The sequence below is a fragment of the Ictalurus punctatus genome, chromosome 15 (assembly GCF_001660625.3).
Source record: "Ictalurus punctatus breed USDA103 chromosome 15, Coco_2.0, whole genome shotgun sequence".
Lineage (NCBI taxonomy): Eukaryota > Metazoa > Chordata > Actinopteri > Siluriformes > Ictaluridae > Ictalurus > Ictalurus punctatus.
This window is the reverse complement of record NC_030430.2, coordinates 12,449,674-12,475,488: the sequence shown is the minus strand read 5'-3', so window position 1 is coordinate 12,475,488 and position 25,815 is coordinate 12,449,674. Positions and strand designations below refer to the sequence as shown.

Genomic DNA, 25,815 nt, shown 5'->3' with positions numbered 1-25,815 from the left:
AAACACTGTGAGATCTGTGGAGAAAAACCCAAAAACAACAGTCAGTGATCTCATCAACAACTTCCAGAGGGCAGGAGTGAAGGTATCGTCTGGATTACATATATAACCCTATTCCCTGAGAAGGGAACGAGATGTTGCGTGAGCTTCACTCTGTGGGAAGCATCTTCGCGTGTGACAGATATCTGATGTCTGTGTGAAATCACGCCTAGTTGTAGGCCTGCAATGGTCAGGTGATGTGGCATTTCTCACATCATGTGATTATAAAACAGCACTTGTAAAATACGTCATCAGCCTATATTATCTGAAGCAAAGACGTGATTCACAGGAATGCCCCAGTATTACAAGCTACCAAAGTCTCGTTCCCATCTCAAGAAACATTGTGACCCAGACGTTTCCTTTCAAAGGAAACTCAATGTTGCATGAGTTTCACGCTGTGGGAATGAATCTACCCACTCCGTCATACTGAGGGTATGTTCTGTTCAAAAAAGTCCAAGCCCGACGGTCACTGCAAGACACTCGAGCCCGGAGTGGAATCCAATGTCCAAACTGTAATATTCAATATCGAAGGCTTTATCCAAAACGGCACCCTTACAGGATGTGTGTGCTGCAGCAGGGTGTCCTACTCCGCAGCACACACATCCTGTAACGCTGCCCTTTTGGATGAAGCCTTCAAAGAGACGACCCCCCCCCCCCCCCCCCCCCAGTGGAATGACCATGCACCTCATAAGCAAGAGATAGAGATTGCTTCCACTATCCAAATAGAGATGTGCTGCTTTGACACAGCATCAGTTCTACTGTCACCGCCAAAGCAGACCAGCTACTGCTCTGACTTACGCCACTGGCCAGAGTGGTGGACATAAGTACAGAGAGCACTTACTGGGCACAGTAGGTGCAATTTCTTCTGTTCTGGTGTGAGGAACGGAGGAGGGCAGAAAGCCTGCAACACTACAGGCTGGGCAGCAGATGTAGGCACTTAATAATATAATCCGGCCTAGGATACAGGAAGGCTTTGGCTAATCCAGGGGCAAAGCCAAGGCAGGAAGTCTAACTGATGTTAGTCTGGGTCTAACTGATGTTCCTCACACCATGTGACAAAAAGTCACCAATTGAGCGCATACAAGTTTCTCATGTATCATGCTCTATCATTCACCATGGTCTCTACAACCTTGGTTGAGAGAGCAGAATCTATGAACTGGTGTCCCTCATGGTGTCCCTTCGATAATTCCAGCCAAGGGTGATAAATCTACCCTCTGACTTGAGCCAGTAGATCCCTGCGAATGGGAATCTTCCAGGGAGTGCCATCCAGCAGGGATATTATCTCCGAGTACCATATTCAAGCTGGTCAATAGGGTGCTACTAGCAGGAGACATACATGGTCTTGGCAAACTCTCACTAGAACTTGTGGGTGTGAGGGGATAAAGCTAGACTGAAGGGAAGAACCCGATATTGGTATGTGTTGCCACCAAATGCGAACTTCAGGAACTTCCTGTTACTGGGCAATATTTCTATGTGGAATATACATCTTTTAGATCTATCGTCACAAGCAGGTACTCAAAATGAGTGTGTAGAACGATAAATTTGAGCATCAACATCTTGAACCTGTATGTCCAAAGAGTACAGTTCAGATGATGCAGATCTAAAATTGGCCGCATACACCCATCTTTTTTGTGTACCAGAAAACAACAGCTGTAAAAACCTCCCTCCTTCAGAGAAAGGGGTACATATTCTATAGCCCCTTTGTCCAAGAGGGATCTTACTTCTTGCTCTAACTTCGGGCTATGCTCTGTGCTGACTACTGTGGTGAGCACACCTCTGAACCAGGGGGTCGAGCTCTGAACTGGACCCAGTAACCCTTTTCTATGGTGGACAGAACCCATGGAGACACATTTGTCAGTAGTTTCCATGCTGCAAGATGATCTTTGAGCTTGGCATTAATGATCATTCTCAGATCAGGCCTACCAGCAGTCTGTGACTGTGGCCCTCAGGTACCCCTGGTGTTCTGTGGGGGGCAGTGGGCCACCACACTCACCTTCTGTGCCTCCCCATGGATGCTGGCCTGGGCTCCACTCATGGATGCCCCAGTGAACTCAACACAATAGGGAAGGAACTGGCTGAATGCCACCCTTTGCGATTTCACCTTGTGAAACCTGTTGGTGATGGTGTTAACCGTGCCGACGAACAGGCCGGAAGGTTCAACAGGTCCTCCAATAGGGAGACCTTATCCTTATCCTCCATTGCTGAGAGTTTGAGCCATAGGTGCCTCTCTGCTGCAACCAAGCTACCCATTGAATGGCTGATATGATGGGACATTTACTTGGTCGCCCAAAGAGACAAATCTGTGACATGATGAAGCTCCACCACTGCCTCAAGCCCAATTCTCTCCCCACTGTTGAGCTCACTCTGCAGGTCTGTTGGCAGGCATGCAACACTGCCATTGTATGCAGTGACTCACAAGTGAGATCCACTGTTGCATAGGCTTTGCCATTCAAGCCATGTAAGGCCACCTCGGCTTGTAAGCGCTTCCTGCACCTTTGGCATAGCTAAATAACTGTACTGATCATAAACACGGCTGGTGTATGATTTTGCATAGAAGCACAATATTTCATCATGCACTTCTGGAAAAAGGGGAGTTTTCTGCAGTGTGAGGGAGATTTATTTTCACTGGGGAGATCCAGCTTGTCCAGCCCGCTACTGGACTGATTCCTGATGCACCGCAAGCCTCCCCCAGTCAAGCAAGAACTTACCATGTGTCACAGAGTATACAAGGGAGTACATATCAGGCCTTGGTGGACTCAGATCAGGAAACAGAGGCAAGAGTTAGGCCTCACCACACCCATTCACTAATTCTGGGGACAAATTGGCCAGGTTTTCAGACATTAGTGAGGGGATTTTTTGTGAATGGGTCCTGCAGTTGTGACGCATGGTGCAGAATGTGTACAACGTTGGTTGGGGAGGCAGTGCCAGGGCCATCGACATCAGCTCCACATCAGGGGGACACTGATGGTGGGGAGGGCTCCTCCAGTCTTTGCAGGGTTTAGTATAATTATGGCTCAACAAAATCCAATGACAGATCATTTATGGCAAGATAAGATGCTAAACCTCTAATTGCTCATTTTTATTGGCTTGGCATTTGTGATGATGTTCAGAGGTGGTGTATGGCATGCTATGAATGTCAACTGGTGTAGCCGATGGCCACCCCAAAAGCACCATTGCTCCCATTACCATTAATCAAAGTCCCTTTAGAAAGAATTGGGATGGACCTTGTTGGCCACTAGAAAGGTGCACGTAAGGCTATCACTTTGTGTTAGTCCTGGTGGATTATGCAATGCGATATTTGGAAGCAGTGCCTCTGCATAACAAATGAGCACATTTTGTTGCAAAGGAGCTATTCCATGCTATCGGGATCCCAAAAAAGATCCTGACTGACCAGCGCACTATGTTTATTTCATGGACACTATGCAAGCTTTATGAATTGCTGGGGATTAAATTGATTCGCATGAGTGTTTACCATCCACAGCTGGATGGACTGGACAAATGGTTTAATCAAACTGTGGGATTTAATTTAAGACACAGGAAAACACGAGGGTAACAGATTATGCAGTTTATTGAGAATCACTATCATACACATATTCTGGGGAGGGAATAGGGCTTGTAGGTAAATAATTTGTAGATGAGAGGTCATATGATGTGTTTGTAGCAAAGCTATTATCATCATCAGAGGAAATAATAAACAGGCCCTCCACAGAATTTACGGGAAGAAATTGTGCTTCAGTTTGAGTGGAAGCATGAACATAGGTCACCGATGGAATGATACGATAGGCGGGAGAATAGGGAGGCCCGGTAGGTGCAGGTGAGGAGCAGAGATGTTCCAGCAGAGCTGTAACATCGATGGCCAAATAAGACAGCTGATGACATATATATTCACTCTGGTCACCGAGGCCTGTGGGGTTGAGCAGCCGAGAGAGAGAGAGTCCAGCTGCAGCAGGGAGTTGATTAGCTGGATGGGGATCAGAGAGAAAGGATGGAAATTAAGTAAAACTGTAGTGGTAACACTTAAAATATATTCATATAAATACATGTACAAGCATAGGAAACAGGTATCAATACATGACATGGATAAAAACATGAAAAAAACACCCACACACTCAAAAATGTTCAAGAGGAACACACACATACTTACCAATATGGTCAAAAGAAATGCACACACACACACATATACTCACAGAATGTCTAAAAAGCACCAAAAACCATAAACAAACTTAGAATTAGAGAAGAAATACATGTAACATTAAGCAATAATAAAAAATATATCTTACCCATAATGAAGAAGTGATAAAAATATCCAAATTAATTGTTCAGGACAACGAGCGATGAGATGCACACAGCTCGGTTACCAGAAATGGGTATGGCAGTGGGGCCTTGAACATTGTTTTCAATACCCAAGAAAAAAACATGGAGATAAGAAGATATCCAATGACTGAAAATGTGTTCTAAGGGGAATTCAGAACGAGAAAACCTCATTCTAACCGTATTTCATTTTGAGGAAAGTTGTATTTAAGGGAAATCAGAAAAAGACGTTAATAAAGCATATTGGGATTCCAAAATAAGGAGATAAGTAGGTGTAACCTACAGATAAGACTGTACTGTAGCTTAAGACAGCATTGAATCTGTGCTTAGATTTATATCACTTTTGGGACGTCTCACGAGGGGATCTCATGTTGTTTTTTGAACAATAAACTGGATTTTTGCTTCTCTCATCTATCTTGTTCGTGGCTTCATTTTGATCAGTAAATTGAGGATTATTGTATTGACTAACTAGAGGAAATTCAGCAACCTAGTCGTTTTAGATAAATCTGATTCGTAAGTTTGTTCACAATGATGTGCAGAATTGGATGAAGTGGCTCGAACCCCTGTTATTTGTAGTACGAGAGGTCCCACAAGCCTACACAGGGTTTTCCCCATGTCAGTTATTGTACGGGAGCTAGCCTCACAGTGTCTTAGAGGTCATTAGAGAAAATTGGGAGAAGGGACCTTCTAATAGCATAAATTTTATTTGGTACATTCTTGACCTGACAGCAAAACTCCACACATTGGGACAATTAACACAGGAGACTTTGCTTTGTACAGGTGCAAGAACGTCAATCCCGGCTGAATAACAGAGGTACTCAACTAAGGGAATTTGCACCAGGAGATAAAGTGCTCATTTTGTTACCCATGTTGAGCTCTAAATTACTTGCAATGTGGCAAGGGCCCTTTAAAGTCACATGGCAAGTCAACTATGAGGTCAGGCAAATGGATAGAGGTTATGCACTTCAAGTATACCTCCTCAATTTCCTAAAACCATGGAAAGAGTTGGTGGAAAGAGGAGCCAGGACCAGAGGTAAGTTTAAAAAGTGCAGCCCAATTCACCCTGGTCCCCTCTGGAGACCACCTCTCACCATCCCAGAGAGAACAGGTTGCCAGGTTGCAGGAGGAATTTTCTGTGTGTTTTTGCCTCTACCTGGTCACACTGACCTCATAAAACAACACATTGAGACACATCCACATATGGTTGTACGCATACACCCATACCAGTTTCCTGAACACAAGAAAAATGTGGTTTGGGATGAACTCAAGGTTATGCTCAACATGGGGTAATCGAGGAGTCCCACAGTGACTTGAGCAGATGGTCTTGGTGCCCAAGGCCGATGAGTCAGTTCAATTTGTGTGGACGTGGTATCTAAATTTGACATGTATCCAATGCCTCACATTGATGAACTACTCTATCGCAAATAGGTAACTTTCATTTCTAGATGTTCTACATATGTAATTTAATTTTTAAAATTTCATTGTTCTAAAACATATGAAATGTCTAGGTTGAACAGTACAATGGCCTTGCCATTGACCCCTCACAGCTCCAGGGGCCCCAGTTTAATCCTGAACTGTTTGGGATTGACTGTTTGTGCAGAGTTTCTGCACATGTTCTCCCTGTGTCCTTATTGGTTTCCTCTGGGTTCTCCATTTTCTTCCCATCTCCCGAAACATGCCAGTAAGAGTATTGGCTAAGATAAATTTCCCCTATGTGTGAATGTGTCTGTGCATGCAGCCCTGTAATGGATTGGCTTCCCATCCAGGATGTATTCCAGAAATAGGCTTCAGATCCACCAAGACCCTGACTGGAATAAAGTGAAGTGGTTGCTTTGAGTGAGTGAATGAGTGAGTGAGTGAATTTCAACCCTTTTCAACATTTTAAAAAAGGCTAATATTGTGCAAATATTGTATAATTTAAAATGTTTTTTAAAAAGCAAATATTGTGTATTTTAGTGTCATATCTGTCATGGATCATTCTCTGACAAGTCACCAGAGGGTGTTTGTATATGACCCTGCCTTTTTCTGGTTAACCTATCTCGGATATTTCTTTTTTACCCCCTTTTTGCTTCCCTTGTCTGCAGTTTTGGATTTGCCCAATGGATTGTTGAATTTCATGTTGCATTCTGTATGACCTGGAACTGCCTGATTTTTGGATTGTGGAATTTTTTTTATTTATTAAACCTGTCATACATGATTCCTCACCATGCTCTTGAGTCCCCTTAGTTACATTTTGATCTTTAAAAGCATTTATGATCACAGTGTAGTCTTAGCATATCTTATGGGGCTGTGAATATAAATTTTTGGATTTTAGATCTTTGCTAGCTGGAATGTAAAATCTTGATGTCCTATATCTCAAACATCTCTCACCCAGATATCACCTTGTAATACAAAGGTCATAACACTGTAGCATTGTAGATATTTCACAAAATTCTTAACGTCAACAAGGATACCAAACATTATGCCAATACAGCATGAAGGATCTAATTGGATATTTTGAAAGGGGATGGCAAAGCCTATTTATGTATAGATTGCAATATCTATGCATAAATAGGCATTGCCATCCCCTTCACAGATGCATGTTTAAAAACCTTGAAACGCCACTGGTGCTGAACCTGCTATTAACAGTAGAACACACAGTGATAGTAACCAAACATGCTTATGCAGCCTAAATAGTGAACAGAAGCTTAACACAGCCAGCTCAAACATGTTCAGTAAACATTTCTGCTAGTGACAAAAAGCAGTGTTTCCCACAAGGTAGATGGTATTGTTAGGGATATGAGTGAACATCTAAGATTAAGTTCAGTGTCAGAAAATGAAGGTTTATTTAACTGTAGGATATGTGCTGATAGAAAGCCTTGAACTTTGCACTCAGTTCTGGGAAATCATTATTAACCAAGTATTGACAGGAGAAATAATTCTTCAGCAGATTTAAGGGGGTGCTAATTAGCCCAACAGCGTATAACTTTACTACCTATTCACATTCAGGCATAAATGGCTTTCTGGAGTCAACCAAATGGGATTTGACAATGATTAAGTCTGCAGTGCCTGATTAGTGAATAAAAGATATTGCAAATGTCACACATCAATGCAGAGAAAAATAGGATGGGTCAAGTGAAAGACAGACACCTATCTCTTCCATGCAAATGGAAACACTGCTATCAGCCACACAAACAGATTGGTGTCAGCAACACACACTAAGCACTAGGCAGGGCAGTTTTAAGTAGCATTAACAGTGAACATGAGGTGAATTGCAAATAACCTAGCATAATTATCCACAAACAAGAATGAATGCTATGTGACCAAATGAGAGATAAAATGTCATTATATTTCCTCATAGGCTGCTGTGCGTCAATAACCTCGCTAGACTGATGTAGGTTAAAAATAGTCATGTAGAATGAAGATTTTTAATTGTAAGTCAGCATGAAGAGGGTCATTTACTTGAAATCTAACTTTAATCCATGATAAAGAAAATGTTTCAGTGAGGTTTAGAGTATTAACTTAAGGGTCAAGGCAATATATACCGGCTGGAAAGTAAAGCCTTTTATCTCCTTGAGAATGGTAAGCCATCTCCTTTAAGGCAAGCTGAGATGCAACCAAAATCAGAGCAATCATGCTGGCTTGATGGTAACTTGCTGAGAGTTTATATGTGCACTGAATGCAAAGCAAGTACAATATATCAAAAATACCAGCCGTATTCCTACAATACCACTGAGGAGGAGGATAATGGATAATATCTTACGGCCTTGTGAAATTTTTTTAATGACCTGTGCCCCTTAAAAAGATTGCATTGACTGCAAGGCAAGAGCGCCTTGAATAACACCCACTATTCTTGTAAATATTATAGAGAAGTGGAGCATTAATAGCTTATATTAGCTTATTAATAGCGTATAGTAATAGAATAGGGATATATATATATATATATATATATATATATATATATATATATATATATATATATAATACATGCAAGATCCTGGAGACAGGGTGGCATAGTGACGCAGCAGTTTGTGCTGCTGCCTACTTCAGGGCTCAGGGTTTTTGGTTCGATCAGGAGCTCAGGTTACTGTGTGTGTTGAGATTTGCATGCTCTCCCTGTCCTCCTACGTCCCAAAAACATGGACTGGTGTACTCCTCCCTGCACACGCGCGCACACGCACACATATATATACATATATCTATACACACACACACACACACACACACACACACACACACACACACACACACACATATATATATATATATATATATATATATATATATATATATATATATATATATATATATATATATATATATATATATATATGTGTGTGTGTTTGTGTGTACTTACACAAATTTACTTCCGATTATTCCTACTCCCATACTCAAGTAAAGTGCCACTAGGCTCCAACGTTATAATAACTTTCTGTTGCTTAAATATCACAGGTAGGTATGTAAAGGAAATCCTCATTTGTAAGTCGTTTTGGATAAAAACGTCTGCTAAATGAATAAATGTAAATGTATATCGTTAGAATATCAAAATCCTAATGATTTCTACGTATGCGTTACTGCTCGAGACCGCGCTGCTATGACAACGCCAGTACACAAACCCGCTATGTGAATGCGCGCCTCCATGTTTGGAAACTGACGTTTATTTTATTTACAGTGGCACACATTGCACTGGTAAGCTACTAATAGTGATGACACTGTTTTTGTGTGTATAAACTGAGGCTAATGACAATATTAATGATAATAATATTGCTTCGGGGAAAATCCCACAGAGCACCGGCGTCTTAAATTTTTTTAAAAAAAAGTTTCAGCATTTATCGGTGTCAGTTGTTGCCTGTGATAATTAGCCTGTCAAATATATATGATACCTATCGTCAGTTTATATCATTTGGATGTGTTGTAGTATTACATAATGATGGTTCACTACTTCATCGTTTACTGGGGATTTACCACGTTCTGGGATTCATGTTGACATATTTTTTTAGAGAGAAAATATATTTACCTGCTATGTTGATGTATATATTTATTATCAGTTACAAATTTAAAAAAAAATCTAAGCAAACGTTTAACTTTATCCACCACAAATTTCAGCTAGTATAAAAAGCCTAGGTTACCCTATAGCCTATAAGCTATATTTCTAAACAGATTTTCTAAAGCTCACGTTTAAAATTTCCAAATTGTCTAAGATTTTTGCCATTAAATAAAACAAATACCCCAACATATGATACATTTCTTAATTCCTCAAGTTGTTGTCTATCTATATGTCAAGGCTGAAAAAGAAGCATGGCTTAGCCTTTTGCCATTTTTATGAAGCGTTTGGAAATTCGGGATAGTATGTTTGATGGACACGTTTTCATTGGTATAGGAATTTGCTTTAATCCTAAATTACATGTTTAACATTGCAGTATAGGCTACATATTCATAGCACAGCACGTTTCAATAACAGGAATTTTTATTTTATTTTTTTTAAATCGTCTCCAAACTTAACCTATTTGGATATTGTATGAACACAGTAGATTTAATAAAATCAACTACATATTAAGGTGCTTAGAAAATCTTCAATATTTCACAATTTCAGTATGAACAGGTTAAATAATTGTCACCAGACCATGTTTGGAAATTTTGGTCATCTTGAAAATGAATAAATTATAAACATAGAATATGTACATGATTTGAACTAACCTTATGCTCATTTTCTTACAATAGTACATCTTATGTATATATGTATCATATTAGTCTGACCCTTTAAAAATAGGAAAAATATACGTATGTCAAATTTCCTACCAATTTTTTGATGCTGAAAACATCCCCTTATATGATATCAGATTAATTAAATTATGTTATTTCTGTCAGGTATGTCCACTTCAAGGGCTTAGCAATAAAAGTTTTGACTTTCACTTATCAGGCCAGAAAATAAAGATATTTTAGGTTAATCTGTCCAAATTTACCTGATGTTCCAATATAGCTGAATTCACCTTCATTAAAAGCAGCTACATGAATAGCCAGTAATAATGTAATAGTTAAGTGTTAACATATTTTTTAACTCATTGTGTTAATTGCTGTAATGACTTGCAGTATTAATAAAGATTATTTACATTATTAACAGTCTTTTTTTGTGGGTTACCCCAAACTTTAGGCTATGTAATTAACTTGGGAACTTTTGTGCTAGCACCACTAACAAGTTGCTTTGAGACAACATGATCAGGTTTAGCCCACTTTATTGACATAGTGTTATAAAAATTGCTGTAGGGATGATCTGGGTAAGGACTGTGGCATAGGATAATAAGAGTAGTTGTAAAGGCCTAATTTAGTGTTGCATGTAGAGGTGATTTTACAACACTGTATAAAACATTTATTTCATTCATGCCACATGCGAAAGCTTTAGTAACATGTATCCGTATATTTCATTTGTATTTATAATATATCTCATTGTAATTATGAATACCAATGTATTTATGTAATTATTAATACCAAAGGTCATGATATTGATTTACAGAATAAATGAATAAGATGTTAATACTTGGCTATTACCATTATTAATGGATATTCATATGTGACTCATTTATAACATCACACCAATAAAGTGGGTTGAAAACAGTTTGTTAGGGGTGTTGGCTTTGAATTGCAAATTATGCTCAGGAAAATCAACTTGGAAGTTACATACATGGTCTAAATTCAGTTTAATCCACAATATGTACAAACAGATAATTATTTTCTTTTTAATGTAATGTAATAGTGTATGCCAGTCATGATATTAGTCAACAGAATTAATTTGTGGTGGATTAAGTTCTAACAGAATACAAAATGTTTATGTCTTTGAAGTCTAATGCTATATACTGCACATTTTATACTTACACAACCACATCAGTGAGGAGTACACCTAAGACCTACTTAGGCATATGATGAAAAAAAAAAAGTTCTTGTACTGACAGTGCCTATTCCAAATGACAAGGGGAAATGATGGTTATTCAATGACATACAGTGAGGGAAAGAAGTATTTGATCCCCTGCTGATTTTGTACGTTTGCCCACTGACAAAGAAATGATCAGTCTATAATTTTAATGGTAGATTTATTTGAACAATGAGAAACAGAATAACAAGAAAATCCAGAAAAATGCATGTTTAAAATGTTATAAATTGATTTGCATTTTAATGAGGGAAATAAGTATTTGTCCCCCTCTCAATCAGAAAGATTTCTGGCTCCCAGGTGTCTTTTATACAGGTAACGAGCTGAGATTAGGAGCACACTCTTAAAAGGAATGCTCCTAATCTCAGTTTGTTACCTGTATAAAAGACACCTGTCCACAGAAGCAATCAATCAATCAGATTCCAAAAGTCTCCACCATGGCCAAGACCAAAGAGCTCTCCAAGGATGTCAGGGACAAGATTGTACACCTACACAAGTCTGGAATGGGCTACAAGACCATTGCCAAGCAGCTTGGTGAGAAGGTGACAACAGTTGGTGCGATTATTCGCAAATGGAAGAAACACAAAAGAACTGTCAGTCTCCCTCGGCCTGGGGCTCCATGCAAGATCTCACCTCGTGGAGTTGCAATGATCATGAGAACAGTGAGGAATCAGCCCAGAACTACACGGGAGGATCTTGTCAATGATCTCAAGGCAGCTGGGACCATAGTCACCAAGAAAACAATTGGTAACACACTATGCCGTGAAGGACTGAAATCCTGCAGCGCCCGCAAGGTCCCCCTACTCAAGAAAGCACATATACATGCCTGTCTGAAGTTTGCCAATGAACATCTGAATGATTCAGAAGACAACTGGGTGAAAGTGTAGTGGTCAGATGAGACCAAAATGGAGCTCTTTGGCATCAACTCAACTCGCCGTGTTTGGAGGAGGAATGCTGCCTATGACCCCAAGAACACCATCCCCACCATCAAACATGGAGGTGGAAACATTATGCTTTGGGGGTGTTTTTCTGCTAAGGGGACAGGACAACTTCACCACATCAAAGGGACGATGGACGGTTCCATGTACTGTCAAATCTTGGGTGAGAACCTCCTTCCCTCAGCCAGGGCATTGAAAATGGGTCGTGGATGGGTATTCCAGCATGACAATGACCAAAACACACGGCCAAGGCAACAAAGGAGTGGCTCAAGAAGAAGCACATTATGGTCCTGGAGTGTCCTAGCCAGTCTCCAGACCTTAATCCCATAGAAAATCTGTGGAGGGAGCTGAAGGTTCGAGATGCCAAACATCAGCCTCGAAACATTAATGACTTGGAGAAGATCTGCAAAGAGGAGTGGGACAAAATCCCTCCTGAGATGTGTGCAAACCTGGTGGCCAACTACAAGAAACGTCTGACCTCTGTGATTGCCAACAAGGGTTTTGCCAACAAGTACTAAGTCATGTTTTGCAGAGGGGTCAAATACTTATTTCCCTCATTAAAATGCAAATCAATTTATAACATTTTTGACACGCGTTTTTCTGGATTTTTTTGTTGTTGTTCTGTCTCTCACTGTTCAAATAAATCTACCATTAAAATTATAGACTGATCATTTCTTTGTCAGTGGGCAAACGTACAAAATCAGCAGGGGATCAAATACTTTTTTCCCTCACTGTATATTTTCATAACTAGAGTTATATTTCACTCCACCTATATGCCAGGGGCAACGAGAATCACCTGGATAACGTTTTGCATGAGGAATAGGATTTATCCTAGGACTAAGTAGAAAGATGCTCAGAGTTGTCCTTCACTCACACCAGTGGGAGGGTTCTTATGTTAACCTTGTAGAACTTGGCCTGGAGAGACTTCCTGAAGCAGCAAACTCTGAATGAGAGAGAAGGAAAAACTTCTCTTAGAGTGGCATGACACAGTAGGGGCTTGGAGCTCAGTCCCTACTAAAAGGCATGGTAATTATGTTCACAATGCCTCTGTAGTGCCACTCTGCTTCCCAGATGTAAGGAATATGTCTGTGTTGCTTATCTTTCTCTGAGCACCACTGAAAGGCAGAACTTGTTTTGTTAAAAATGACCTAAAATGTCCTGAAGCTACTATTTACAGTGTTGTGAAAAAGTTATTCTGTTTCCCCCCTTGCTGATTTCTGGTTTTGGTGTATATCTCATGCTAAATTGTTTTAGAAATGAAAACAAAATATAAGATAAAACAAAGGCAACCTCAGTAAACACAAAATACAGTTTTTAAATGATAATGTTATTTATTAAAGTAAAAAAGTTATCCAATACCAACTGGGCCTGTGTGAAAATTTATTTGCCAATGTAATTATTGGTTCTCCAAATCTATGAAACTGCATTCATAATATGGTTCAGCTGGACTAGATGCAACCAGGCCTGATTACTGCAAACCCTGTTCAATCAAATCAAAAATTAAATAGAACTTTTTCAACAGCATGGAGTTGGTGAAAAGGTATTACCAAGTAACACACTATGCCAAAATTGAAAGATATTCCAGAAATTATGAGGAAGAAGGTGATTGAAATACATCAGTCTGGGAAGGGTTACAAAGCTATTTCAAAGGCTCTGGGATGCAAAAAGAACCACAGTGAGAGTCATTACCTTCCAAAATTGCTTCAAGAGCACAGCAACAACAAAACGAGCCAAGGACAACATACCTACAGGCCTTTCTTACACCAATAAAGTTCACTGTTCGTTACTCCACTATCAAAAAGGGCAAAAATGGCATCCATGGAAGAGAGGCGAGGCGAAAACCACTGTTAACCCAGAAGAACATTAAAACTCATCTGAATTTTGCCAAAACACACCTTAATGATCCTCAAACCTTTTGGGAGCATGTTCTGTGGACTGATGAGTCAAAAGTGGAACTTTTTGGAAGACAGGGGTCCAGTTACATCTAGTGTAAACCAAACACCGATTCCCACAAGAAGAACATCATACCTATGGTCAAGCATGATAGTGGTAGTGTGATGGTCTGGGGATGCTTTGCTGTTTCAGGGCCTGGGCAACTTGCAGTAATTAAGGGAAACATGAATTTTGCTCTCTACCAGAAAATCCTAAAGGAGAATGCAGTTTTCAATTTGTAAGTTGAAAATCAAGTGGAACTGGATTATGCAGCAAGTCAATGATCTAAAGCATAGGAGTAAGTACACCTCTGAATGGCTCACAAAAAGATAAATTAAGTTTTAAGTTTTGGAGTGGCCTAGTCAAAGTCTTGAATGGAACCAACTGAGATGCTGTGGCAGGACCTTAAACAGGCAGTTCATGCTCGAAAACCCTCCAGTGTGGCTAAACTAAAGCAGTTCTGCAAAGAAGAGTGGGCCAAAATTCCACTACAGCGCTGTGAAAAACTGATCTCCAGTTACCTGAAGCGTTTGGTTGCAGCTATTGCTGCTATTGGTGGCACAACCAGATTTTAAGTTTAACGAGGCAATTAGTTTTTCACATGGGTGATAGGTGTAGGATAACTTTTTTAGCTTCGTTAAAATATATATATATATATATATATATATATATATATATATATATATATATATATATATATATATATATATATATATATTGTGTGTTTATTCAGGTTGCCTTTGTTTTATGTTGTATTTTGTTTAAAGATCCAAAACTACTTAGTATGAGATATAAACAAAAACACTTTTTCACAGCACTGTAGCTCCTGTCATGGCAACAAGGATGCATTTTCATCTGTGAGATTTTTTTGGTCTAGCCATAGACAGATAATCGACTTTTGAACAGCTTGTAGCTCCGCCAAACCTAGGGAAATCACTGCTGTGGCTGCCGTCATCAGTGCTTGCATCCTAAACAGAAGCCACATGGTGGTCTGGCTGAATGTGATTGGCAAACATAATAATATCTGGATGGCTAGTATTCTCAGTGAATCTAAGCTTATAACAATGAATCATGTGGCCTGTTTTGGTGTTAGAGAGCTCTGTTTCTATCGCAAATACTCCATCAAACATCACTTTGTTAGTTCTCCCAGGCAATGCGGCGGGGCCGGGGGGGGGGGGGGGGGGGGGGTGTGTGTAAAATAAAATCTTTTTATGGGCTAATATAAGTCAGAGCAAACTGGCCACGTAATGGATATTGAGATCGCTGGTCAGTCAGTGCTCACAGGCTATGTAATGTTATCGAAGTAGCATCTTAAATTACCTTATTAACTAGTATTAATAGAAAATTTGGGATGATGTATGTGCTTTAGTATTAAGTAACATAATATGGTGATACCAATAAGCCTTTGCACTTTGAATTGAATAGTTGGCATAACTTATGGTTACTTAACATCTCTCATCTTACAGAAATACCTTGAAGCTTTGCTTCATTGTGTGTGCAATAAGCAAATCAAGATGGAAAAGAAGTGGGGCAGCAACAGAAGTGTAGATTTGAAGAGAATGTGCCCTCAGCAAAAGGCTCGATACCTAGCTTATGCTGAGCCCTCTAAAGAGATACAAGCCTGGATGGCAGCTTGTCACAAACGCATCCACTCTAGACTTGCTCACGAGAGAGAGAAAGCATGGCGGAAAAATCCTCTTCAAGACCTGGATTCAAAATTGCACCAGGACACACTTATTGGCCAATTAAAAGCAGCCGAAGCAAGGAATAGGATTCGACAGATGACGCTACACTGTCATAACTTGAAGGTAGGTATGTCTTATAACTAACGTGACCTCATAAATTGCTGTTACATGCTGAATGCAGGTTTTTGGTTGCATTCCAATAACCTTCTGTTTTCACTAGACCCTTATTATATTCCCTTCACTATTTGTCTTTGGGGAAATCAGCTGCTTTCTTAAGGAAACTTCCATTAATTTTATTAACCCAAGTGAAGTTCATTAGCTTGAGCTCATGGAGGCAAAAGGGAACAAGTTAGCATAACTGTAGACTCAAGCAGAGCTTGCCCAGAATGCATTACAATCTGATTTGTCTCTCCAGGCAATCAAGCAAATGGCCCATCATATAAGCTGTTCAATGGGTAGCTTGGTTGCAGCAGAGAGGCACCTATGGCTCAACCTCTCAGGGATGGGGGATAAGGATAAGGTCTCCCTGCTGGACACCCCTGTTGAACTTTCCGGCCTGTTTAGCGGAGTGGTTAACGCCATGCGAGAGGTTTTGGACAGGTTTCGGAAGGAGAAACAGAAAACTGTGGCATTCAGCCAGTTCTTTCCCCGTCTTGTCAAGTTCGTCCAGGCATCAATGAGTGGAGCCCAGGCCAGCACTAGTGCGAGGGAAGCACAGATAATGAGTGTGGTGGCCCGCCTCCCCCCACGGAGAGCCAGGGAGACCAGATGGCCACAGTCGCAGCCTTCTAGTAAGCCTGATCTGAGAATGATCATTAATGCCAAGCAGACGAAGAAGCGGTCATGATGGGGTACAGAGGGAAGTATCAGGGGACGTGAACTTGTTAGGGCAGTTAACCCCCGTATTACTGTAGGGCCTCTCTAGACAATGTCGTTCCAAGTTTTTAGTCTTCTCTGGTCAGCAAGCTGTCATGGGGCAATGAAAATCTGATGGTTTCCCTCCAACAGAATGCGGAAGGAGAACATGTACCCCGTTCCCTGAGGGAGGGAGGTTTTTACAGAGATGGGAGTATGCGGGTAATTTTAGATCTGCACCATTGGAACCATATTCTTTGGACATAAAGGTTCAAGATTTGAGTTGATCCTCAAACTTCCCATTCCACAGTTTCAGTTTGAGGACTGGTTTGTGATGATAGATCTAAAAGATGCATATTTCCCCATAGAAATATTTCCCAGTCACAGGAATTTCCTGAGGTGCGTGTTTGGAGGCAACACATACCAATATCGGTATTCCTTCCCTTTGGTCTAGCTTTATCTCCTTGCACCTTCACAAAGTGCATGGATGTGGGTCTGGGTCCCTTGCGACTCCAGGGCATCTGTGTACTAAACTATCTGGACAACTGGTTAATTGTAGCGCAATCCAGGGAACTGGCAATTCAACATCGAGATGCAGTTCTCGCCCACATGAAGAGCTTGGGGCTCAGGTTGATCCACAAGAAAAGTATGCGTTCTCCAGTGCAGAGGACAACTTTTCTAGGGATTATATAGCATTCTACTACAATGAGATCCTATCCCCAACATGCACAGGCGCAATCCTATCAACATGGAACAAGATAAAGCTGTGTCTGGGCATCCCCTCCAGTCTCGATGAGAGACTGTTGGGGCTTATGGCAGCAGCAGCCAACGTCATACCATTGGGCCTATTGCACATGAGACCATTCAGGGCTCTACAGTGCGACCATTTCACTCGCATTTGCGACTGAAATGTACTTTGTGCGATTGTGAATAAATATTTATTCGCACCGGTGCGAGTGACCTGTTCGGAGTTGTGTAATACAATTGGAATAAAAACTACAGGAAGTCCAAAATGTATCTACACTACGCAACAGTTACTTTCACACTGCTTTTCATCACCTCAGTCAACCAAACAAGTGTGTAAATACTGCAAAGAAGCCATTTTGATGAAAAGAGTAACACTGTACATCATCTGCTTAAACTTCCCGATATCATGAACCTCCATCTTTTATTGATTACCCAAAGTAAATGAAAAATAATGCTAACGCTACAAAGTGGGTTTAATTCAAACTTTTTTATTAAATGATTCCTCACCAGTCATAATCAAGAGTAGCAACTGTTCAGTCTGTAAACATACAGTATGCTGCTGCTCTACTAGACTCTACTAGAGCATTGACTTCATTTAAATTCACGGTTGCCGGATATCATTAGAAAAGTCACCTCCAGTTTCCACGTTTTGAATTAAATTCCCCCCAAAACACTATATTATCAGCAGACATGGCAACACTGTACTGGGGAACCGATCTAAAAGGAACAACTGATAAACAAACTAACAAAACTAATAAAATGTAAAGACAGAAAATCTGCTTGGTTATAAATAAATCATTTAATATAAAAAAATAGATATTATAATAACTTCATAAAATATAAATAAAATGAGAAATGAAATCATTTTTAATTACTATGGGTTGCATTTAATATCAATTTGACATTAAGCTTAGTTTGCTATTTCCTTAGAAGGCTATTAGCCTTTCTTCTAATATGTAAGAGAGCTTACATTTAACTCTTTATAAACTCCTGATTAAAGCTTAAACAAAAAAAGGTGCATCCCTAATGAACACCATTAAACTAAAGTGCTTTGCATCTGACGGGTAAATGAACTCACCGAATCACATCCTATATGAGATTATTCAGACATATACACAATATACGCGGAGTGGTTCGTGAACTGGCTCCAACTGAGAACCATGACAGTGGAAAATGTCTAATATAGTATAGCATAGTATAACTTTAAATATATTTAAGAGGAGCAGACTTCAAAGACTGAACATTGAGGTTTATTGTATTTGTTTACAGGTTTTGTGCTTACAGGTGAGTTCTGTTTAAAAGGGACCGTCTGGGTTACGCATGTTCCCTGAGAAGGGAACAAGACTTTTGGTTGCTTTGTAATATTAGGGCATGCTTGTGAATTGCGTCTTTGCTTCAGATAATAGGGTCTGAGGACATGCTTCACAGGTGCCATTTTACAGTTTCGCATGAAATTGCCACATCAGCTTAACATGGCAGGCCTATAAATAGGCGTGATTTCACACAGACTTCAGATACTGGTCACACACAAGGGCACTTCCCACAGTGTGTAGCTCACGCAATGTTTCGTTCCCTTCTCAGGGAACAGGGTTACGTGCATAACCCAGAGGTTTTTCTTGTCAAAACAGCACAAATTGACAGATGCAGTATAAAGCACACTGAGTGACACTATAAACTTGCTACAGCATGTGCACTCCATCATATTCCACTTTGAAATGTAATTAAATTTTAACATGTGAGATGTTTAACAGTCTCCTACCAGACCAACATATAGTTACTTTCCTGCATTCTGATGATGAAAAACAAAATCACTTCAGTCTGGCTAAGGCACCATTTTCCTATGAAAAAAGCAAGCTGTTCTGCTTTGATTTGGAAGTATTTTGCAGACAATTCTCAAAAGCAATTGCAAACCACAATGTGCTTCCTATTTGTGGACACATAATGCAAATGAAAATGAAAATCATGTATTACCATTTGCATTTTTGTTTACATGAATGTACAATGTCTGCCAAATTTCAAATGGAAATGCAAAGTCCATTTGCAATTGCATTTCCCATGTCTTACGAGTTATGAACCTGTCATATAATAGCAATTACCTCGTTTGCTGTTTCACGTCCTCGGGGTCGCGTGTAGAGCCTTCCAGAAATCAAACAGAATCACAAATCCATTTGCACTTGCATTTCTGATGTCTTGCATGGAAACCTACCAATCAATGTTGGGGGTGTGAGTATGCTATAGAGCATGTTTTTATTTGGAAGTCATGTCACTCACAGTCAACCACATTTTAGAGTACCTTGGGGTCATACACAGCCATGAATAAAGGATTGGCGATGTAAAGTTTTCGTTTGGATGTAATTTTAACTGTAACAAATGAAAAATAAAACTAGTCAGTTTCTACAAGCAAGCATTACAGTAAAAACAGACGTGGCGTGGAAATGATCGCGGCACTCTGCTTCTGCTCTGCTCCTGCTATGCGCTGCCCGCTGTGAGGAATAGCCAGCATGTTTTGCGTAGAAACAGGACCTTATTTAACAAAAAATGTTTTGAGAAAAGTATAGTTTTCATTTCAAACTTTATTGGGGATCCATTTAGTTACAAAAAAAAATACCAAGGATAAGAATGTTGATGTGACACATTGAGTTTTCAAGGGTAGGTAATGACACATCACTTCACCTTCTTCATCTTATCAAATCTTCAATACAATATTCACCATTAAAGGAAGAAACACCTCGTCTGATGATAGGAGTGTTAGAAAACATTTCTGCTAGCAGTGTTGCTCCGAAATCTATGATTTTATGGCAACAGATTTCTCTTTCATTATTTTAAAGCAAAAAATTGGCACAATTGTCTGTACAGCACATTTTCCTTCTTGGCCGTCGACTATAAGTGACATCACTTCCAAATACAAACACTCCCAATAGTATTCTCCCACCCCCAACACTGATTAGCAGGTTTCTGTGCAAGGCATCAGAAATGCAAATGCAAAGGGATTTGTGATTCTGTTTTGACAGGCTCCATACATGATGCAGAGGAAGAGAAATAGCAAACAGGGTAATTGTTATTGCTATTTCTATATGAGAGGGTCATTACTCATAAAACATGGGACATGCAATTGCAAATGGACTTTTCAATTTCTGCATTTCCATTTGAAATTTGGCAGACTGTATTTCATGTAAATGAAAATGCAAATTGAAATTATAAAAATTTAAAAAATAAGAAATGCAACTGAAAATACAGTTTGTAGTTTGCATAGACTGGATGGCAGCAGGAAAGACTGCACCAAGAGTGGGCAGCTGGTAACCCAAGAGAGACACCAATTATTTACCACGAAGTCAACAAAGAGAAGACAACCCATAGGCCCTCCGAGAGTCGTGGTGAAAGATAGGCCTGATCGGACGAATTGCATGGCAAAGAAAGGATGCGGACCTTTGTGGATGGAGAGATCATTGTGAGGGGGTGTGGAGGCTAGGCTGAATCTGTTTGGAGAAATTCTGTACCAGGAGTGTAAAGTAAGGTTTGGCATAATTACCACCAAGAAAACCACTGTGCCAAGACAAAAAAGGGACGTGAGAGAGAGAGAGATCAAGCAACAGTAACAACAACACCGAAGTAACTGGAGGAAGGCAACACCGGGTGAGAAAGAAGGTCTCAAAGGGCTGTGGAAGGATATCAAATAGGGTCCAGCCAGCCTGCAGAGGGCTGAGCACATCCAAAAGCATAGGAATAGGAAGGAAAAGGAACAAGCCAACTTGTACAAGAATTCCTCAAGAATGCCAGTATGGTTTTGGCTGTGTTAGGCATTCTGGCGAGGCTGAAGAGCAGTAGTCCTATGGGTACCGGAGGAAGTGTGACAGGCAGTAATGTCATAGCAGGTCAACATCTACCTGTGTCCGTGTAATCAATGTACACAAACATCAGGGGTATAATGCTATGTATCTGTATCTGTTTTGTGCTACAAATATCTGTATCTGTATGTGCATTCAGATTTAAATTCAAAGTAGACATGGCCAACATTGGAATGTTTTTTTTTTTTTTTTTTTTATGAGCTCTGCCACTATGCCCCCAGAAACTAAGGAAACACTGGAACAAACTCAGATGTACAGTGAGGGAAAGAAGTCTTTGATCCCCTGCTGATTTTGTACGTCTGCCCACTGAAAAAGTAATGATCAGTCTATCATTTTAATGGTAGGTTTGTGAACAGTGAGAGACAGAATAACAACAAGAAAATCCAGAAAAACGCATGTCAAAAATGTTATAAATTGATTTTCATTTTAATGAGGGAAATAAGTATTTGACCCCCTCTCAATCAGAAAGATTTCTGGCTCCCAGGTGTTTTTTATACAGGTAACGAGCTGAGATTAGGAGCACACTCTTAAAGGGAGTGCTCCTAATCTCATTTTGTTACCTGTATAAAAGACACCTGTCCACAGAAGCAATCAATCAATCAGATTCCAAACTCTCCACCGTGGCCAAGACCAAAGAGCTCTCCAAGGATGTCAGGGACAAGATTGTACACCTACACAAGTCTGGAATGGGCTACAAGACCATTGCCAAGCAGCTTGGTGAGAAGGTGACAACAGTTGGTGCGATTATTCGCAAATGGAAGAAACACAAAAGAATCAATCTCCCTCGGCCTGGGGCTCCATGCAAGATCTCACCTCGTGGAGTTGCAATGATCATGAGAACAGTGAGGAATCAGCCCAGAACTACACGGGAGGATCTTGTCAATGATCTCAAGGCAGCTGGGACCATAGTCACCAAGAAAACAATTGGTAACACACTACGCCGTGAAGGACTGAAATCCTGCAGCGCCCGCAAGGTCCCCCTGCTCAAGAAAGCACATATACATGCCTGTCTGAAGTTTGCCAATGAACATCTGAATGATTCAGAAGACAACTGGGTGAAAGTGTAGTGGTCAGATGAGACCAAAATGGAGCTCTTTGGCATCAACTCAACTCGCCGTGTTTGGAGGAGAAGGAATGCTGCCTATGACCCCAAGAACACCATCCCCACCATCAAACATGGAGGTGGAAACATTATGCTTTTGGGGTGTTTTTCTGCTAAGGGGACAGGACAACTTCACCACATCAAAGGGACGATGGACGGTTCCATGTACTGTCAAATCTTGGGTGAGAACCTCCTTCCCTCAGCCAGGGCATTGAAAATGGATCGTGGATGGGTATTCCAGCATGACAATGACCCAAAACACACGGCCAAGGCAACAAAGGAGTGGCTCAAGAAGAAGCACATTATGGTCCTGGAGTGGCCTAGCCAGTCTCCAGACCTTAATCCCATAGAAAATCTGTGGAGGGAGCTGAAGGTTCGAGTTGCCAAACATCAGCCTCGAAACCTTAATGACTTGGAGAAGATCTGCAAAGAGGAGTGGGACAAAATCCCTCCTGAGATGTGTGCAAACCTGGTGGCCAACTACAAGAAACATCTGACCTCTGTGATTGCCAACAAGGGTTTTGCCAACAAGTACTAAGTCATGTTTTGCAGAGGGGTCAAATACATATTTCCCTCATTAAAATGCAAATCAATTTATAACATTTTTGACATGAGTTTTTGTGGATTTTCTTGTTGTTATTCTATCTCTCACTGTTCAAATAAATCTACCATTAAAATTATAGACTGATCATTTCTTTGTCAGTGGGCAAACATACAAAATCAGCAGGGGATCAAATACTTTTTTCCCTCACTGTACAAATTCCTAATAAATTTCTAATAAATTTAATTGGTTATATTTCAAAAAATAGAACTGGTTCTATTTCAACAAACTTGTAGCCAAGCTTTAACCTACTGTGACCGGCAGTTACTAAGGATGCTGTAAGTGTACTGTGCATGCCTACTCATAACAGAATGAGTTTGAATTAAATAATTCAGTAATAATAGCAGCAAAAGCATAATGAGACTGAATTAAAAATATTAAGCATACAAATCAGTATTATTGGAATACAATTGAGCATACAATTGACTCAGGGTCACACCTGAGTCTAATACTTGCAAGGACTGACAGCATTTCTGATTCCTGCTTTAAGATTACTCTTTATAGCTATGTGATATAGCTCCAATCCAAAACTTAAAAAAGTAAGTAAAATGATGTTTATTTCAGTTTTGGCTAATTATCCTTTTAAATACAGCAGGTTTATTGAAAGGCTGGAGCCCTGTAGCTCACCAGGAATAAGGTTTGGCAGCTTAGCCATAGTATGTGTGAATCTTTGGAGATTTGCTGCAGAAAGAAATAAACACATGCCATTGAACCCTATACTGTGTTCTGCATTTCCTAGATGCAGGAAATTAACCTGATGATTTCAAGCCAGGCCAGCGTGCAGAGTGCTGTGCGCCTAGAGCTGCTCCTGGCAAAGGAGAAACAGAGGATTAATGCAGACAGCCTGGACCAGCTACAGGTAACTTGGTTTCTGCTGCAGTAAAATAGCTTACGTGGGCTACACATTTAAAAAGCAAGTATGATTTCCATTTATATTTTTCACTTATATGTTCATGTTTTTGATTATTAATAGTAGACATTACCAACATTGAATATAAAGCAAGGCTCTCATGTCTATGAAGGTTTTCTGGCATCTGCCCATTACTGTGACTGCCTCATTGTGACAGGGGTTGTTTTGTAATCTTGAATATGCTGCACCACTCCTCCAAATAGCTTCAGTAGTAAGTAAACTAATGAAACTCCTCAAAGAGTGGCAAAACATCTTCAAGGTTTTATGAGTCAAGACACTTTAATATGAACTACTGCTTGCAAATTTTGTTCACTTCTTTTCCACATAACTCGCATTACACTCAGCTGTAAGCGGGCAGATGCAAATGATGGAGTGAGTGTAATGAAAATGAACATTGGATGGAAGGCAGGATTTGAAGGCAGTTTAGTAAAAAGGAAGTAAATATTAATTAATCAGAATTACTGTGTACCAAAACAGTGGTGTGTCTCAGTTATGCACATTTCCAACTTAAATTGCCATTCAAAAATACAGCGCATAGTGCTGAAACCTTGAACATTTGCCATCACTCATTCAAGTCCATTAGTTCCACCTTACAAAGCTCCTCAAATGTGTGGTGAAATATCTATAGTATTAAATAATAATAATAATTTAAGCCCAGGCATCTTTACTTAAAATGCTTAAAATGTTTATGAATCTAACTAAATGTCAAATGTGTCTTATTCATATATTTTCTGTTTTGGAAAAACAATGCTGCAAAAACACATAAAATCTTGTCAAATTATACAGGCTAAAGATTTGGCTATTTGGGGCAGTCCCACCACACTTAAATAAATAAATAAATAAATAACTGACTTCAAGTGTAAGTACTGGCCTTTACCATATACTGAATACCAATGCAACCACTGATTCTTAAAAATGTTATCCAGAAAAGTGCTGAGACTCTAGAGATTTTGGCTTTCCAAATGTTACTATTTTAGCGTCCGTTTGGACAGAAAATCTGTGATCCAGATGGTAAATTAACTCCTTCTGGGGGCACTAAAATGTACTTTAACCAAAAAAGTAAGAATTCTCTCACAAAAGGCATTGTAAGGAGGGCACTAAACACACATTAACACCTCTAGTGTGCGAACATTGATTGGCTTTCTTATCTGGTCATGCCAGCAAGATAAATCAAATCAGAAATGGAACCATGACTTACTATATTAGAATTGACTCCTTGTTCCATCCCCAAATGTAAGTGCAAAAAGTCTACATAAAATAAAATATGATCATATAAAAAAAAAAATCCATTTGGAACAAACACAATTAAGAAAACATGGTTAACTGTAGCATCCTAAAATATTTTTATAGAATTATTAAATAATATTTTAAAATTATTCTATATGGTACCAAAAGTACCAAACAGCCTTTTTATATTACATAGTATATTACATAGTAACATTTTATACAACTATATACAACATTTTTGTTAAGAATCAGTGTTGGGGAGTGGCCGACAAAAAGTAGCGAAACTAATAACTTAACTACATATTTCAGTAGTATGACAGTAGCACCGTTACTTTAAAAATTGTGTAGCTTTTCCAGCAACGAGTTACTTTTTCAAATGAGTAGCGATGTAGCATGACCAATTGTAAAAAAAATAAATAAAATAATAATAATAATAATAATTGTCCAATTATAATGGTTCACTTCATTGCAAATTTAGTGTTACCAGTTGCTTGACAGGATTTAATAGCCTCATTATAGCTCACATGGATATGAAGAGACCATGTGATGAACACATAAAGCGATCGACTACAGTTTGTTAGGTGACGTATGGGGCGGGTAAGTGATAAAGCCATAATAAATTAACACTCATACAGAGAATATTACTAATGCTTTGTTGTTAATGGGCAACCAACACAATGTTTACATTTACTTACAAATAAAATAAAATAAAATAATTCAACGAG

General features: G+C 39.6%; 1 protein-coding gene across 1 annotated transcript in view; it reads left to right on the top strand.

The window, feature by feature from the left end:
* The first annotated feature begins 8,934 nt into the window (after positions 1-8,934).
* LOC108275567 (protein LKAAEAR1) overlaps positions 8,935-25,815 on the top strand; it is a 33,085-nt gene continuing 16,204 nt past the window's right edge. The window contains exons 1-3 of the mRNA XM_017486466.2: positions 8,935-9,015; positions 15,585-15,926; positions 23,693-23,812. Of these exons, the coding sequence (XP_017341955.1) occupies positions 15,633-15,926; positions 23,693-23,812 (414 nt within the window). The 5' untranslated portion in view covers positions 8,935-9,015; positions 15,585-15,632. The remainder of the gene's footprint in view (positions 9,016-15,584; positions 15,927-23,692; positions 23,813-25,815) is intronic.